Source organism: Nannobrachium achirus, assembly GCF_963921795.1.
Source record: "Nannobrachium achirus genome assembly, chromosome: 5".
In the NCBI taxonomy this organism is placed as follows: domain Eukaryota; kingdom Metazoa; phylum Chordata; class Actinopteri; order Myctophiformes; family Myctophidae; genus Nannobrachium; species Nannobrachium achirus.
In genome coordinates, this window is record NC_137814.1 from 73,399,127 (window position 1) to 73,415,662 (window position 16,536).

The window sequence follows — 16,536 nt, forward strand, 5'->3', positions numbered from 1 at the left end:
AACAATCATCTGGTCTGTATGTTTAATGTTTTTTCGTCTGTGTATCCGGGAGTGAAAAGCCTATCTGCAGATTCAGCTCATAGCGTGGCAGCGCACGGCGGTGCACAGACTTCACCGATGCTCCGTGTGTGTGTGTCGTGTGTGTGTGTGTGTGTGTGTGTGTGCGCGCGTGCGTGCGTGCGTGTGTGTGTAAAGCATCTGCTGTTTGTATATTGTGAGTTGTTTGTCATCATTTAAATAAACGTGTTGACACAGGACAGTAGGCTATACAGTACAGTTCAGATGCAAGTCTAGCCTATAGCCTAAAATAACTGACCAAAGCATTGCTGTGTTTACGTCAATGTTCATAGTGTCACCTGTAGCCTAACTACTCTCAGTACTCTGGGGGGGGGGGGGGGGGTTCAAAGAGCCTCCCGTTCAAAGTAGCCTATCTCAATCATGAACTTCACCTCTATAGGTCAGGAACAAAGTACTCAATCATTAACTACACCTCTAACAGGTCGGGAACAAAGTACTCTCAATCATTAACTACACCTCTATTGGTAGGGAACAAAGTACTCAATCATTAACTACACCTCTATAGGTCGGGAACAAACTCAATCAATTAATTGAGAGGCCAATGAAAAAAATAGTATAAAAGGAGTCAATCAAACAATCAAATGTGTTTGAGGCAAGTGAGGCGAGGACGGAAAGTCTGTGTAAGTTGAATCAACATTTAAATTAAAATAAAACATAGTAGCCTACAAATATGGCTTATTTGCAAGTTGGGAACGCTAGAGGAGGGAAAGCCCTCATCATTGATGAGTACCGTTATCTACGGAATAAAGAAATTGTGGGGGAGAAGACGTACTGGCGGTGCACTCGGTGCAACATGTTTGTCCATACCCGCTGGCTGGACGTCCACGCGGACCCACCAGCGGAGATAGTGGTGTTGAGGCCTCCGGGGGACCATGGGCACGCACCAGAGGCCGAACTGGTCCGCTGCACCACTCTCATCGAGCGGATGCTTCAACGTGTGGCAGCGGACCCCACCATCCCTGTCAAGCGCGTGTATGACAATGCTGTGGCCCAAGCCGCTGCTGCTGAGTTGCGTTTCATGCAGCCCTGGAACTCTGTAAAATCACGGCTGGAGAGGCGCCGGGCAAGCCTCATGCCCCCCATTCCAGCTACTGTCCAGGAGGTGCAGGTGGAGGGCGAATGGGCCCTGACATGGTCAGGCCACGAATTCCTGGCTAAACACCATGTCCAGCAGGGGTTCGTGGCGTTTGGGACCGAGGCCAACTACACGAAATTGAGCCAGTGTAACCAGGTTAGATCTGTTAAATTGAATAATTTACAGAGTATTTCCACGATACTATTTTGTCTAATTTATATCAGTATGAACACAACAGTGGTGTAAACTAAAGCAACTATAAGTACATATAGTTAAGAAGTGTACTTTATGAAGTATTGTACTTTACTTGAGTATTTTCAACTTCCAATACTTTTACATCTACTCCACTACATCTGGGATCCAAATATTGTACTTTTACTCCGCTACTAAACTTTAGTTACTAGTACTTTGCAGATATAGCCAATACTTTCATATTTTTACTCAAGTTCATTTTGAATTCTGGACTTTTACTTGTAACGGAGTAGCTACATCTACAGTGCAGTATTGATACTTTAATTTAAGTAGGCCTACAAAATGTGAGTAGGCCTACTTTTTCCACCTCTGAGTAAAGAAATACGGTTATTGTGTTGTTTCAGATATATATGGACGGCACATTTAAAACATGTCCTCGGCCATTCTACCAAATGTGTGCCATACACGGCCGCTACTTGGGAAGGGTGGTCCCATTTGTCTTCGTCTTGATGAGCGGCAAAACGACGGAGATGTACAGCGCCGTCCTCTGGCACGTCAAGAGGAGGGTCGCGCGCCTCACAGGGCAACCGTAAGTGTGTGTGTGTGTGTCTGACTATGAAATGGGCCTGATGAACGCCTTCCGCCAGGAGCTGCCAGCAACCAGGATCACTGGCTGCTATTTCCACCTGTGCCAGAGCTTCTGGCGGAAAGTGCAGGACATTGGCCTTGCAGGTTAGTGATGGTGTATTAACACAACCCAACAAATAGACATTCTCTGTGATTTCTTGACAGGATAAAGGACAAATGATTCAATGGATGTGTTGTAGGTCAAGTCTAGTAGTATGGTTATATGCAAATAGATAGATAATAATGTTAAGAGCTGGCAGGAAAGATTCATAACAATATACTGCTTGCAAATCAGACTTATTGGATTTTAGCCAGTAATCAATAATTATTACTGACAAATAAAATAAACATTGATGATGATAATTATATTATTATTGTTATTATTATTATCATTTGTAGGCCTAGTAGTAGTAGTAATTGTAGTAGTATCATAGTTCTATAATAATATTACTATTCATTCATTCTTGATTTGAAGCTTTTTGTTCTTTTGTAAACAAATATTAGTATCGAGCATTGAGTGCTTATGAAATTAGTATGATTTTAGTAGTAGGTTAACTTTTTAACTATTTCTTCACTTAATGTTTGCAGGTCCATATAGGCAGGACCAGAACCTCCGGGAGTGGGTGAGGAAGGTTATGGCCACTGGCTACCTCCCCGTTGCCCTCCTGAGGGTGAATTTCAGGGCCTTCATCAGAAGCCCAATGACCCGCCGCCTTCTCCGCGAATATCCCCCACTGGGTGACTTCATCCAGTACCTGGAAGACACCTATGTGGGGGAACAGGCATTGTTCCCCCCCGATGTGTGGTGTGTGTTCGGCCGCCGCTCAGACAGCAGGAGCAACAATTGGGTGGAAGGTATCTTAGATCTTTATTATTATTACTATCGACGTTGTTGTTATTCTTATTACTGTCTGTTCTGTTTGCAATAGGACCTAACACTGAGCAATGTGGAATGAAATGTCAATGGGCCATGTGCTATGTGTGCTTATGATTCTATGATTATTTCAGCATGGCATCACAGGTGGAATCTGCGGGTGGAGAGGCGCCGCCCCTCCCTCTGGGTCTTCATCCGCAAACTGAAGGATGAGCAGAGGACAGTGGAGTCAGTGTGTCTCCATGCAGACCGCGGGGAGCAAGCACCGCCCCAGCGGAGAAAATGGCGGGTCATGGAGGAGAGGTTTGAGAGTTTCTTTATACAAAGAATAATGAAATAATAAAAGACTGTAGGCCTATATAGGTCCAGGGAGCAGGTGGAGGCTTTGGCCTATAGATGTATTGGTCATTTGAGGAGCATCCACAGGGGAGTTATACCTTATTGAACTTATTGTGCTCAACAAAAATGTTTTCACTTATTAATATTATATATTAATTACCAATATTAATGACATAATGATTTTCTCAAACAGGCTTCGGAGGATCCGGAGGCAGTATACAGTAGGAGAAAGGACCCTGGAACAATACTGGGAGGCAGTCCAATACTGCGTCCATAATTTTGTGTAGGCCTCTGCGATTCTTTTTCTTTTTTTTTTAATTTCTAATTGAATCTAAGTTTGTTTGGAATTGGAACATGGAGCAGCTGAATTCAAATGTTAGACATTTTGAAATGGGAGTCTGGGACATTATACTTTAGTACAGTGGTTCTCAACCTTTTCAGGCCATGACCCTCTACCCCGATGGAGGCAATACATTTTGTATAGGCCTAACACTGTTTTATTTGAAAATAGCAGATACATTGCCCCAGTTAATTTCTTTCTTTTCTTTCTTTATACTTTATTTATTCAGGGGAGCCCATTGAGAGCAAGCTCTCTTTTTTCGAGGACACCCTGATCACAGCATATGACACAATTTAATAATGTCTGTCTCTAATATTTGATCATTTGGCCAATGTCTAATTTGTCATTTTAGAAACATTGAAGTCCTTTTATTTTCATTAGAAATGTGTATTTATATACACTTAAACTTTATTTTGGTTTGTCTACTGTTGAGTGAGAAAACAATGTTGCACATTAAGTTAATCATCTGGGGACCCCCCAAGCCATGTGCGGGTTAAATCTAGTTATATATAATAAGTTAAATCCCCCTTCGACCATCAGCTCCCACTAGATTTCTGACCATTACGGCCCATGGCCGTCCTCTCAGTGAATGCTTTCATTTCTGATCACCGCTCCCTCGATCACGCATTTATTTTGTGAGAAGTTGCTCACAGCCAGCAGCCAGATAAAAGGAAAGTGCCAAATGGGTATCCACGCTGTGCCTAATAGCCATGGGCCGATTTGTGGGTCTCTCACCCTCGCTCTGCCAAATGGAGACGTTTTACGCACGGAGAAAGCCTGGTGATGCGAGGTTACGCGCGGAGCGAGGTGAGACTAAACAGAATTATATTATGAGAATGTGGCCTTAATTTGTGAAAATAGCAGATCCATGCTCACGCCTCGGTTAATTTAATATTTTATCATTTGGTCAATGTTTAATTTGTCATATGAGCATTACAGTCCTTCAACATTTGTCACTTTACAGTTAGACTTTATGTTGGTTTGGTGAGTGAGAAAACAATGTTGCACATGAAGTTAATCATCTGGGGACCCCCCAAAATTCCCGACCTTCAGGTTGCAGAACCACTGCTGTAGTATCGGTAATTATTTTTGTTATTGTTATACATCTTGTCAAAACTTTTGTGCGTTTACTTATTATTGTTATTTAATTATTATTGTTATTTAAAACTGTCATCATTGAAATAAATATGCCATCTCAGCTGTTACAGAACACTTAACGCCTGGGCTTTGTTTAATTTATCGCAAGAAAGTTCTAATTTGGTTTGAAAAGTAGGCTATGAATGAAGACTGAATGAGCTTTATTACCGGTAGTCATTGTTGCATAAAACAAGTTCAAGAACAACGAAATTGGAGCAAACCTTTATTGTTACTTAGGTAAAAGTATCAATAGCATACTGCATTATTGAAATACTGTGTTACAAGTTAAAGTCCGGAATTCAAAATGCACTTGGGTAAAAGTAGGCTACGAAAGTGATGGCTTCAAAATAGGCTCACAACGTGTCACAGCGCAGCGCGACGCGTTGTGAGCTTGTAGATTGGCTATTTTCAAATAGTCTAAAACGGGGCTAAATGCACTATGTTTTATAATAGGCCTATAATAATTTACATCTGCAAAGTAACTAGCTATGTTTTCATATAGGTCTAATTGTAGTGGAGTAAAAATACAATATTTGGATCCGAGATGTTGTGGAGTAGCCTAGTATTGAAAATAAATAAATAAATAAAAACGTTTGGCTCACCCGCCGCTTTGAGAAAGAGAGATCTCTCATGCGAGAGAGAGAGCGCTAAAGTCAGATATAAAGATAGTCTTATATAGGCTATATTCGGAATAGAGGGGTGCTATAGAAGAAGAGTAAACACCCCCATTTCGAATAATGGAAGTCCATGTTCGGAAAGCGGGTGCTTTTTCATTTCGGAAAAGCGGGGCTTATATAACATTTGGAGACACCGCTATTTCGAAGAATGGAAGTCAATGGTCGGAATAGCGGGATTTCGTAATAGCGGGGTGAACCCAACTCCATAATGGGCATAAATGGACACAGGCAAACAGGGTCAAAAGCGTCCTACAGAGATCTCCACATATATGGGCATAAAATGGACGTTGACAGATATCTCCATGTATGGGCATAAATGGACACAGTCAAGCAAACAGATGGTCAAAACGGATCCTATGACAACAGGTATAATGGGGTTTGCATTAAAGGGCGGGACATTCATTCCCTATTTACATCGTTCCCGAGTTGGCCAGGTTGCCGACTAGACGCTCGGCCGCCCGAGCTTCTAGTATCAGCAATCGTTGATAATAATAACAAATCCAACTGCCCCATACAGTGTTGTGACTGTGAGTGAGTACTAAACAACTTTTCACAACCAATGCATCAGATTACACGCTGCATCGTTTAGTGACATATTTTGGCGTGATCTCTTTGGTGCAGTTGGTGCGTTCTCTTTCATTCAATCTCGGCTGACTCTGCTCCACTCGGGTAACAGGAACTGGCGATTTCACTATAGACACCCGCCCCGTGGTAAATGCTCGGAAATGGCCCCGTTACCTGGCTCGGGGCAGGTCGGATCCCGAGTAATTTCGGATCTCTGGCAGGTCCGAAGACCTCTAATTCCCATTGATTCAATCAGTGGCAGCAGAAAAGTTATCCTAGTAATCCATAAAGTTGTCATTTATTTATTGAAATTAACAACCAGAAAATTGGATCAAAGTGCTGTGAGAGCCCAAACACGCTTGCTTACTCAGTTATTCGTTATTGCGACCGTCAGTCCCTCCGTCAGTCTGTCTGTCACACGTCACACGTCACACTTTTGCCCTGCTCATATCTCCGCAACCGTTGCCCCGATCCATGCCAAATTTTGCACACATACTCCTTGCCTGCCCATCAATTCACACATGACCCTCTTCTAGCGCCACCATGAGGCCGATTCTTGCAAAACACATTTTTGGACACAGCTCCTACAATTTTTACCCTAAAATCACGCAAATCGGTACACAGTATGTCTACACTCATGTCATCAACATGGATCTGTCCCATATAGCGCCACCTTCAGGCCTATTTTTTAAAACACATTTTTGGACACTGCTCCTACAGATTTTGCCCTAAAATTAAGCAAATCGGTACACAGTATGTCTACACTCATATCATCAACATGGATCTGTCTCATATAGCGCCACCATCAGGCCGATTTTTTAAACCACATTTGTGGACACTGCTCCTACACATTTTGCCCGAAAATCACGCCAATTGGTACACAGTATGTCTACACTCATGTCATCAACATGGATCTGTCCCATATAGCACCACCAACAGGCCAATTTCTTCAAACACATTTTTGGACACTACTCCTACACATTTTGACAAAAGGGAAGGGAAGAGAGAGAATGCTCACAAGCTGCTGACGATTGCCCTCAACAAGAAACCTCACTTTGTGGATGCCCTGGCAGAGCATGGGACCATTCTGGAGGAGAAGGATGTTGTTCAGGCAGACAACCTGTATGCCAAGGCAGAGAGCAGAGAGCACACCCTTCCTCTGGAGGAGGAGATTGACCAACGTCACTTTGGTATCATGGACAGCAAAGTGCACAGGCTTTTGTCCATTCCCAAAGGGCGAGCTGCCCTCAGACAGGCAATGGAGGAATCCCACTACCACCATATACCGGTATACCACACAGTGGCCATCGAAGGTAACATATTGACTCGACCAGAAATCCGCGCCACCATTGATGCCGCTAGGCGCTATGACATTGCTGGCAAGGGCCTGAAGGAGTTCAACAAGGGCATGCGCCGTGCCATCCCTGGATAGCGCCTGAAGGAGTTCCACGAGCCCATTGGCATAGACGCAGCCCTGAAATATATTAAAAGCACCCTGTTGCCTAGAGCTGAAGACGACATCTCACTCACAGACATCCTGGAGATCCACTGCAGAGTGCTTGGCGACGCAGACCCCGGGAAGGCAGGGAGGCTGCGTAAAGTCCAGGTGTATGTAGGACGCCATGTTCCACCTCACGCTCGGGATGTTGCCCGACTAATGCAAGAACTGGTCCAGTGGCTCAACAGTGAGGAGGCCCGTCAGCTGCACCCTGTGAAGCACGCAGCACTCGCCCACTACAAACTGGTGGATGTTCACCCCTTTGAAGATGGCAACGGACGTACATCACGCCTACTAATGAACCTGATACTCATGCAGGCTGGGTACCCTGCACCTAGTATTGTTCGCGTAGAACAAAGTGCTGAGTATTTCAGAGCTCTCGACACGGCCCAGGTCGGACATCACTGTGATGTCCGACCTTTCATTCGTTTCTTAGCCAAATGCATAGAGGACACTCTGGACACATTCCTGATGTTTACTAATGGCAGCAGCGGCCCTGGTCGGCCGTAATGGCGCCCTAGGCGAAATTGGCATTCGATGCCCTTCCCCCAGTACGAAAATTTATCAGAAAACATGACATTTTCTGAAATTGCGAGTGTGGTTGCCCGACTCGTGTGGGATCGATTGTAAAAAAATAACTATTGATTTCCATTCCCAATGATTCAATCAATTTCCAATGGCAGCAGAAAGGTTATCTCAGTAATCCATAAAGTTATGTCATTGATGATTAAAGTTAAGTCATTTTTGAGGAGTTACCCTGCCATTTCCAATGGCAGCAGGAAACAAAGTCTATAAAAAAAGTTACAGGTTACCCTAGAAGTCTATAAAGTTTCCCTAGAACTATTATGTGTTGCCCTGTCAGGCAACCACTCTAATTAATCTGAAAATTAATGAATTAATTTATTGAAATTAACAACCAGAAAATTGCCATCAAAGTACTCATAAACTAGACCAGGTCAACCTGGTTGTGCCAGACCCCCTGTCTGTCATCATCATTTATGACCTCATGCCTTTTGTAGGCATGTCATCATCATGTCATCATCATATATACCCTTTATATAGAAAACCCGGACAGACATTTGCTTATGTAGGCCTACCCATTTCATGGGTCTGGCAAAAACTTTGCACAGTAGCAACTTTTAAGAGTATTGAATGATGCTGAGCTGTCGCCCCTCCCTGCTTCACAGGCAAGCTCGCTGCCTCTGTGTGAGTGAGAGAGCATGCAGCTGAGAATGTGTGAATGTCTGATGTCCTACTTGGTTCTATAACTAGAGAAATTGCAATTTGGGAAATTGCGAGTGTGGTTGCCTAAAAAGTTACCTTACTCTTACATCACTATATATGTTTCCCATTCAAAGTCAATGGGAAAGGTCAGATACCTAAAAGTTACTCACTATATATGGTGTTTCCCATTCAAAGTCAATGGGAAAGGTCAGATACCTAAAGGTTACCTTACTATATATGGTGTTTCCCATTCAAAGTCAATGGGAAAGGTCAGATACCTAAAAGTTACTCACTATATATGGAGTTTCCCATTCAAGTCAATGAGACTAAGAGTTGTAAAAACTGCAGAATTCCCCAGAGTAATAATGTGGTTGCCCTGGCAACCACACTAAATATTGTGAAAATACCACTTTCTGACATCATCTCAGATCCGCCATCCCACAAGCCATATTTGGGACAAGACTGATGACGTCATCAACATGACGTTGGATTCACAGAGAAGCCAGGCTATTTAATATACCTGTATTTGACCTGTATGCAGTCATGAATGCTACATTGATCTGGCGTTACACCAACTGCCGTGTCCTTGGGGGATGTGTTCTCCCTTTGGTTTCTCTTCGGGGATCTTTGCCACTAGGTCCTCAGCTTTGGCGTATACCTGGGCCACAGTTAAGCTGCCAGCTCTTCTCTGCATCTTCTGCTTCTAAGACTGTGGAAAGTATAGTAGTGCAAAAGGCATTGGAGATGAAAAGACAAGGGAAGAGAGCAAATGCTCACAAGCTGCTGACGATTGCCCTCAACAAGAATCCTCACTTTGTGGATGCCCTGGCAGAGCGGACCATTCTGGAGGAGGAGAAGGATGGTGTTCAAGCAGACCACCTGTATGCCAAGCCAGAGAGCAGAGAGCACACCCTCCTTCTGGAGGAGGAGATTGACCAACGTCACTTTGGTATCATCGACAGCAAAGTGCACAGGCTTTTGTCCATTCCCAAGCTTAAGTCTGCCCTCAGACAGGCAAAGGAGGAATCCCACTACCACCATATATACCACACAGTTGCCATTGAAGGTAACATATTGACTCTACCAGAAATCCGCGCCACCATTGATGCCGCTAGGCGCTATGACATTGCTGGCAAGGGCCTGAAGGAGTTCAACGAGGCCATGCGCCGTGCCATCCCTGGTAAGCGCCTGAAGGAGTTCCACGAGCCCATTGGCATAGACGCAGCCCTGAAATATATTAAAAGCACCCTGTTGCCTAGAGCTGAAGACGACATCTCGCTCACAGACATCCTAGAGATCCACCGCAGAGTGCTTGGCGACGCAGACCCCGGGAAGGCAGGGAGGCTGCGTAAAGTCCAGGTGTATGTAGGACGCCATGTTCCACCTCACGCTCGGGATGTTGCCCGACTAATGCAAGAACTGGTCCAGTGGCTCAACAGTGAGGAGGCCCGTCAGCTGCACCCTGTGAAGCGCGCAGCACTCGCCCACTACAAACTGGTCGATGTTCACCCCTTTGAAGATGGCAACGGACGTACATCACGGCTACTAATGAACCTGATACTCATGCAGGCTGGGTACCCTGCACCTAGTATTGTTCGCGTAGAACAAAGTTATGAGTATTTCAGAGCTCTCGACACGGCCCAGGTCGGACATCACTGTGATGTCCGACCTTTCATTCGTTTCTTAGCCAAATGCATAGAGGACACTCTGGACACATTCTTGACGTTTACTAATGGCAGCAGCGGCCCTGGCCGGCCGTAATGGCGCCCTAGGCGAAATTGGCATTCAATGCCCTCCCCCCAGTACGAAAATTAACTAGAAAAGATGAAACTTTCTGAAATTGCGAGTGTGGTTGCCCGACTTGTGTGGGATCGATTGTAAAAAAAAAATAACTATTGATTTCCATTCCCATTAGAGGTCTTCTCGGGTCCAATTTTAACTACCCAAACTCAAAGGGACCCGGGGAAAATGGAGCCGGACCCATATGGCCCCTCTATAATTTGGAATTTCAGAACCATTACCCGAGCAGCCCCGAAACGTGACGGACCCGGTCTGACAGCCCGGTGCTATTATTAGATAAATTAGATCCGATACCCACGCAGAACGAGAGGTCCGATACCCGAACCTGTGGCCCTGAAATGAAAGAATGCCAACATTATTATTATTAAGAGTTGTATGAGACGTCTTTCTTACCTAACGTCGCCATGGTTGCAGCTGCTGCTGTTGCTGTCAGCGGCGCTGTGCCTCTCGTTACAAAATGATCTTTTCCCAGACCATGCGGACAGTTAGTAAATACAAAAAAATCCATGTTTTCTTTATTCCTTCTTCTTTGGCTAGTCAATGCTAATGCTATCATTTTCTGTCGCATGTGTTGTTCATTATATCTGTCTTTTTTGAGTTTCCAATATGCTTTGCAGAGCATGACAACACGCAATGACAACTCCATCATAAACCATTAACCAAAATGTTACGTTAATCTATCTATAAATGCGAGAAGTCTCTTTGAGTCTGTGTGTATGTAATCCGCGTATCTCGTGAACCGTTCGTCCCACCAGCTTCAGATTCGGCATGCGCGTGTGCGGAGTGCAGTGCCGGGCTTCGACCCGACCCGACGCACGCTTTTCCGAAACCGGCGCAAAGCGTTCGGAATCTCCTTATGCGGCGCTGATTGTTGACATCAGGCTGTTCCGGAGGAAAAAGGCACAAGCTCTGACTCATTGTGACATCACTTCATAAAAGGCTCTGACATCACGTACGCCACATGAGTAGGGTTTTCCGATTAATCGATTTTTAATCGAAATAGGGATTTCTTCCTTTGGACGATTTAAAAAATAAGAAATCGTCAAATCGAGTTTTCACTTTAATTAGGGTAATTCTTACTCATTGGAGCCTTGCAAGGGGCAAAACGTACACAGTCCTCCTAAAGCAGGACGACAAGGTCCGACACCAAATTAATATTAATTTCTCTCAAATGTGTAATTTCTTTGATGTGCAATGCAGAGCACATCAGACTGGGCAGAGCTCACCACAGCTCTGCGCTCACTCGCGCTGGTACAGGCAGCAAACTGAACAAACGCTGCTGAGCTGGTAAACTTACTTGTTGTTGTAGTTTGAAAGAAGCTTATTAATTCTGTGTTACCCACCTACTGTAGTCCTACTGTCACTGTCAATGTGTTAATTTTGCGTCGGAGACTCAGGAAGCAAAGCGCTTCGCCTCCGTTTACAATCAATCAACATCTCCGTGCATGAGCAGTGCAGGGGCGGCCTTAGCTATTTTTTCCACCCGTTTCACCAGCCTCCAAGAGCTGGCTTGTTTTGGCTGTTTTGTCACTCACTATTGATAAGGAAACACTAAGGACGCTAAGTTAACTTCTGTATGTGATTGTTGCGCAACTAAAGTTACTATTATTAGTAATACCCTTATAGTCGGGGGGGCGAAGCTGATATTTAGACATATGCGGGTATCTCGGGGTAGAAGTTGCCAACCTATTCAGAACTAATCTTTAACCCCCTGTGATGGGTTCTAGCCTGGTTGGCATCTCTGAAAATGATTTTTAGGTCATTTTATCACTGTATACTTAAAAGTGGTAAAATCGGATTTTGCTGCTATAATGTTGAGCAGATTTGCTAATGTAATTGTACTGCTAATGTGGTAATGTAATGACAATACAGGTAGCAAAGCTAATATTAGTTGATGCTGGCTAAAGTGTTGATGAATATTTTTTGGAGGGGTGGGATGGAGGATATGGCTTATTCTGTGTGTGCAGTCACTGGTTGTCAAGGCGCCAAATCTGATATTGACTTGACCTAAGATAACACCTCTGGGTAAAAGCACACAACCTATTAAGTATTAATGTTTAAACCCTTGTCATGTATTCTAGCCTGGTTGTAATCTCACAAATCAGTACTGACAAGTTATTTTAAATTTGCTGCAATAATGTTGAGTAAGTTTGTGGTAATGCAATGAAAATGCAGGTAGCAAAGCTCTTAGTTGATGCTGACAAGAGTAATGATTAATACTAGTAAGACGCTTCAGCGCGACATGCGACCTCGCCCTTTAGGGCGAGGTTGCGCCAATTCTTGGCCATCTGGCCAGTGATGTATATCGGACCATTTACCCATATACTGTATGGAGACCCCTGCATGATAGTCAACAATGTTATGTCAAAACATGCCCATATATGGGCATTATCAAATATGGGCATTCCCAGATGTCCTTAATATTGAAGACATTGGGACAGGGATCTCCATATATGGGCATAAAACGTATGTTAATTAGTAAAGCCAAGCAGGGCCTTGGCAAGTTAGGGCCTGGGTTTGATGCCTGGTGATCTCCATATATGGGCATAAGGTACCCTAACAGGACATCATCTGGTAATGCCCATAGTGTATATGGACATTTTATTTATTTTATCCTTTATGAATATATCCATATATATATGGACTTAATATTAACATTTTCGGGGAAGGTAGGGTGTAAATCAGAGTAATGCAGGCTCTTGGCCAGTTAGGGCCTGGGATTGATGACATCAGAAATCTCCATATATGGGCATACAAGGGATTTTGTTTCTGGAACGCTCTTTATTTTAGTATATCCTTTATTAATAATAATATGTATCCATATACATACAATATATTTTATGCCCATACATGGAGATCCCTATCGGAACCAGACACACAGATATGGGCCATGCCTTTGCCATCTGGCCAGTGATATATATCGATGACATCAAGGATCTTCATATATGGGAATAAAAGGGATACCCATATATGGAGTTTTAACATAGGTGATATCACCTGTGATGTCACAGTGACAAGGGAACCAACCCATAGACTATTAAAAATGTGTACTGACTGACTGACTGACATACACAGTATGGATATCCAGGGTTTGATCTTTGATGAGGTGATGTCACGTGACATCACTTCCAGTACAGAAGGATGGACAAGCTGCGACATTCCTCATGGTATACTGCGACCTTCGGTCGCTATTATTTCAAGAGCATGATGCCCTTGTTTGCAGCTTATGACCACAGGCATGAGACAGCTATAAACCGCTGGTCCATCACCTACAATGAATATGCAACCTTGGCAGAGGATACTAGATAATTTTTTGGACTGACTCAAAAGAGATCATACTGATGCCTTGCAACTTTGTTGAACAGTTCCATAGATATCACATCTTCCAATAGGAGAATGTTTATGATCTAGTGTCTCTGAAAATGATCACTGAATTTGTTGGGAACCAACTGGTCACAAAGAATAAAGCCTCTACAAGAGAATACAGCCTCTCCAAGAGAAAACCAAAAGCTTCCTCAAGGCTCTACAGTGCAGATGCCAAGCTTGAAAAATTCAGAACCAAGTGTGTGAAGACAGACAGGAATGTTTAGCTTAATTGAAATGGATGAAAACAAAGCCAATCTGACCCATTTCCTATCAAATGAGCTAGAGAAGATAGTTCTCAATTATGGTCAGGAAATTGGTATTAGTAGAGGGTTTGAGGATCCTGAAAAGGTGTCATCAGTAGCTGTGACTGATGTTCCTCAACTGCAGGCTTCATATTAAGTATAAAGAAGCTGTTACTCACTATCAGAGGCACGATGTGCTGGTGTTAATTCTTATGTTTGCATACCAACTGAAACAAGAAATGTGGATAGATAAAAATGTCAAGTGAGATACTATATGGTCTGTTAGCATTTAATGTTCTCACTGCCAGTTCACTATAGGACAAAAGAGAGCCTGGAAATTGTCCCAGCCCTCAACTTCTACCAAGTACAGCTACTCTCATTGGCAGTGTGTATGCACACTCAAAATCAACCAGCAAATCAATTCATGCCATTTTCTGTGGCCTGTTTTGAAAACTGAGAGCTAATATTGATACATTGCCGCCAACAAGTGATGCCTTGACTCTGCACATGCACATCATGAGGACCCACTATCAACGAGGGTATCCAAAGCTACCCTCACCAATCAATTGTGTCTGGCACATGGTAGAAGGCAGGTTGGTCCCCCAGCTTTAATTTTAAACTTAAAAACCTCTTCAGGCCAGATGTTTGGAACTTACAGTTTGTGGATGCAAGGCAAGTGGAAACCAGTACAGGGCATCTTGTTTGTCGTAAAAGAGGGATTTACTGCAGTGGAGCATATGGAAGTGCAGAAATAGAAATAGACCTTGAATAGTGCCATAGTGAAACTCAAAGAGTTAAGTTCACCAAAATTGTATGTTATTACACAAATTTTACTGTTATTACATAATTGTATTATTATTATTATATTCAAATTATTTTACCATACCAGAGTGCTTCTTGTTTACTGATTACACATATTTCCATTATTAGATAATACCCAGGACGGTACGGTTTGCCATCAACATTGAGTGTTGTCATGTTATATTCAATTGTATTGTCATATTGTCTATTTAGCATGACACATTTTCAATGTTGAAAATGTTCTTATTCTTAGTCTTGCTGTTATTATTTGACCTGCTATGTTATCCATTTTGGTGTGATGTGTTTTGAATTGTGTAATTTATTGTATACTCAAAATGGACAAAAACACCATTAAAGAAGTTGCCTTTTACCATAATATTTACAAATCTATTGCAATACCATTCAAAATAACTTTCCATATTGCTCTTTTATCTATTTCCTTTAATATAACATGGAATGAAATACATTTAAAAGTAAAGAATTAATCAAATGAACATGATGTTTAATCGGATTATTTGACCATAGCATGAAATGGGCATTCAAATATTGAAGGGCTTATAAAAGTCACCAGAAAATGAATTCAAAATGCCAACCACCTTAAAACATCTTCTATGGGTACCTTCTAACAGAAAAAAAAGGTTGTCAGCTTCTACCCAAACATAGTCGCAAAAGTCATTTCTGAAGCACTTTTCAGTTTTGGCCCCTTGACTATTATTGTTTTATTACATTTTGCTATTTGGCTATATAAAAAATAAAAAAAATAAAACAATAATTTAAAAAAAAAATCATTTCCTTGCATTGAATGAAAACAACATAGTTGAAACAATGTATTATTCTTTTACCAAAAAAAAAAATCGAAATCGTAATCGAAAATCGACTTTTCTGAGAAATAAATCGAGATTTTATTTTTAGGCCACATCGAACAACCCTACACATGAGTCAACAAAAAAGGTCATGGTTACGTATTGAATGTCATCAGTAGGCCTATGACGTGTTCTGATGTTCATATATGGGCTTAAATGGACACAGGCAAACATATGTGACTGAGCATGGCACGGGGGCAGTCATCTCGCATTTATCAATATTGTTCACTGCATCTGTTATGATGTTTTTTTTTATTTTTTCTATAAAATGTAATTAAGCCACAACACCATCTCAAAATATCTAGGCTACATTTCACTTATACGCCAGAGCTTAACTCTGCATGTAAATAAGACTTTTTTTTTAATTAATGTGAGAGATCGGGACATAATTTTGTTGGTCCTCCCGGAATACAGCTAACATGCTAAGTTTTCACCACCCCCTGTTAGCCATTTGTAGCCAAATGCGGTAATATCGAGACTCCATTGCTTAGCGATGCAAACCACAGTATTTATCTCGTTCATTTAATGCCACGTATGTTCCAAATGAACCACGTTACGTTGTTATAATGATTTAATCTATTATTTATTTAATTATCATTCCGCTGTTCTTCTTCTCTGGTGTGGAAAAAATTATCCGTTTCCTGCCTGCAGGCGTCTGTGATTGGCTTCGACTCGTGACGTATGTGTTTGACTTCCGCAAACAGTGAGTCCTTTGTCGTAGAGTTAGCTTAGCATTGAATAGAACAGTGTCATCGTAAACTATCTAGTTTTAACGTTCAGAGCATTTTTTTTGGACAATAAAACATTGACAGCTATGACAGCCAGGGGAAAAAAATCCA

At 42.5% G+C, this 16,536-nt stretch overlaps 1 protein-coding gene across 1 annotated transcript; it reads left to right on the forward strand.

Annotated features, from left to right (window-relative positions):
* Window positions 1-9,369: 9,369 nt before the first annotated feature.
* LOC308285304 (protein adenylyltransferase FICD-like) lies at window positions 9,370-10,386 on the forward strand (the record flags this gene model as incomplete). The annotated part of the gene is made up of 1 exon (XM_080726020.1): window positions 9,370-10,386. One exon carries the CDS (start codon window positions 9,370-9,372, stop codon window positions 10,384-10,386), a length of 1,017 nt encoding a protein of 338 aa, XP_080582146.1.
* Window positions 10,387-16,536: the final 6,150 nt, after the last annotated feature.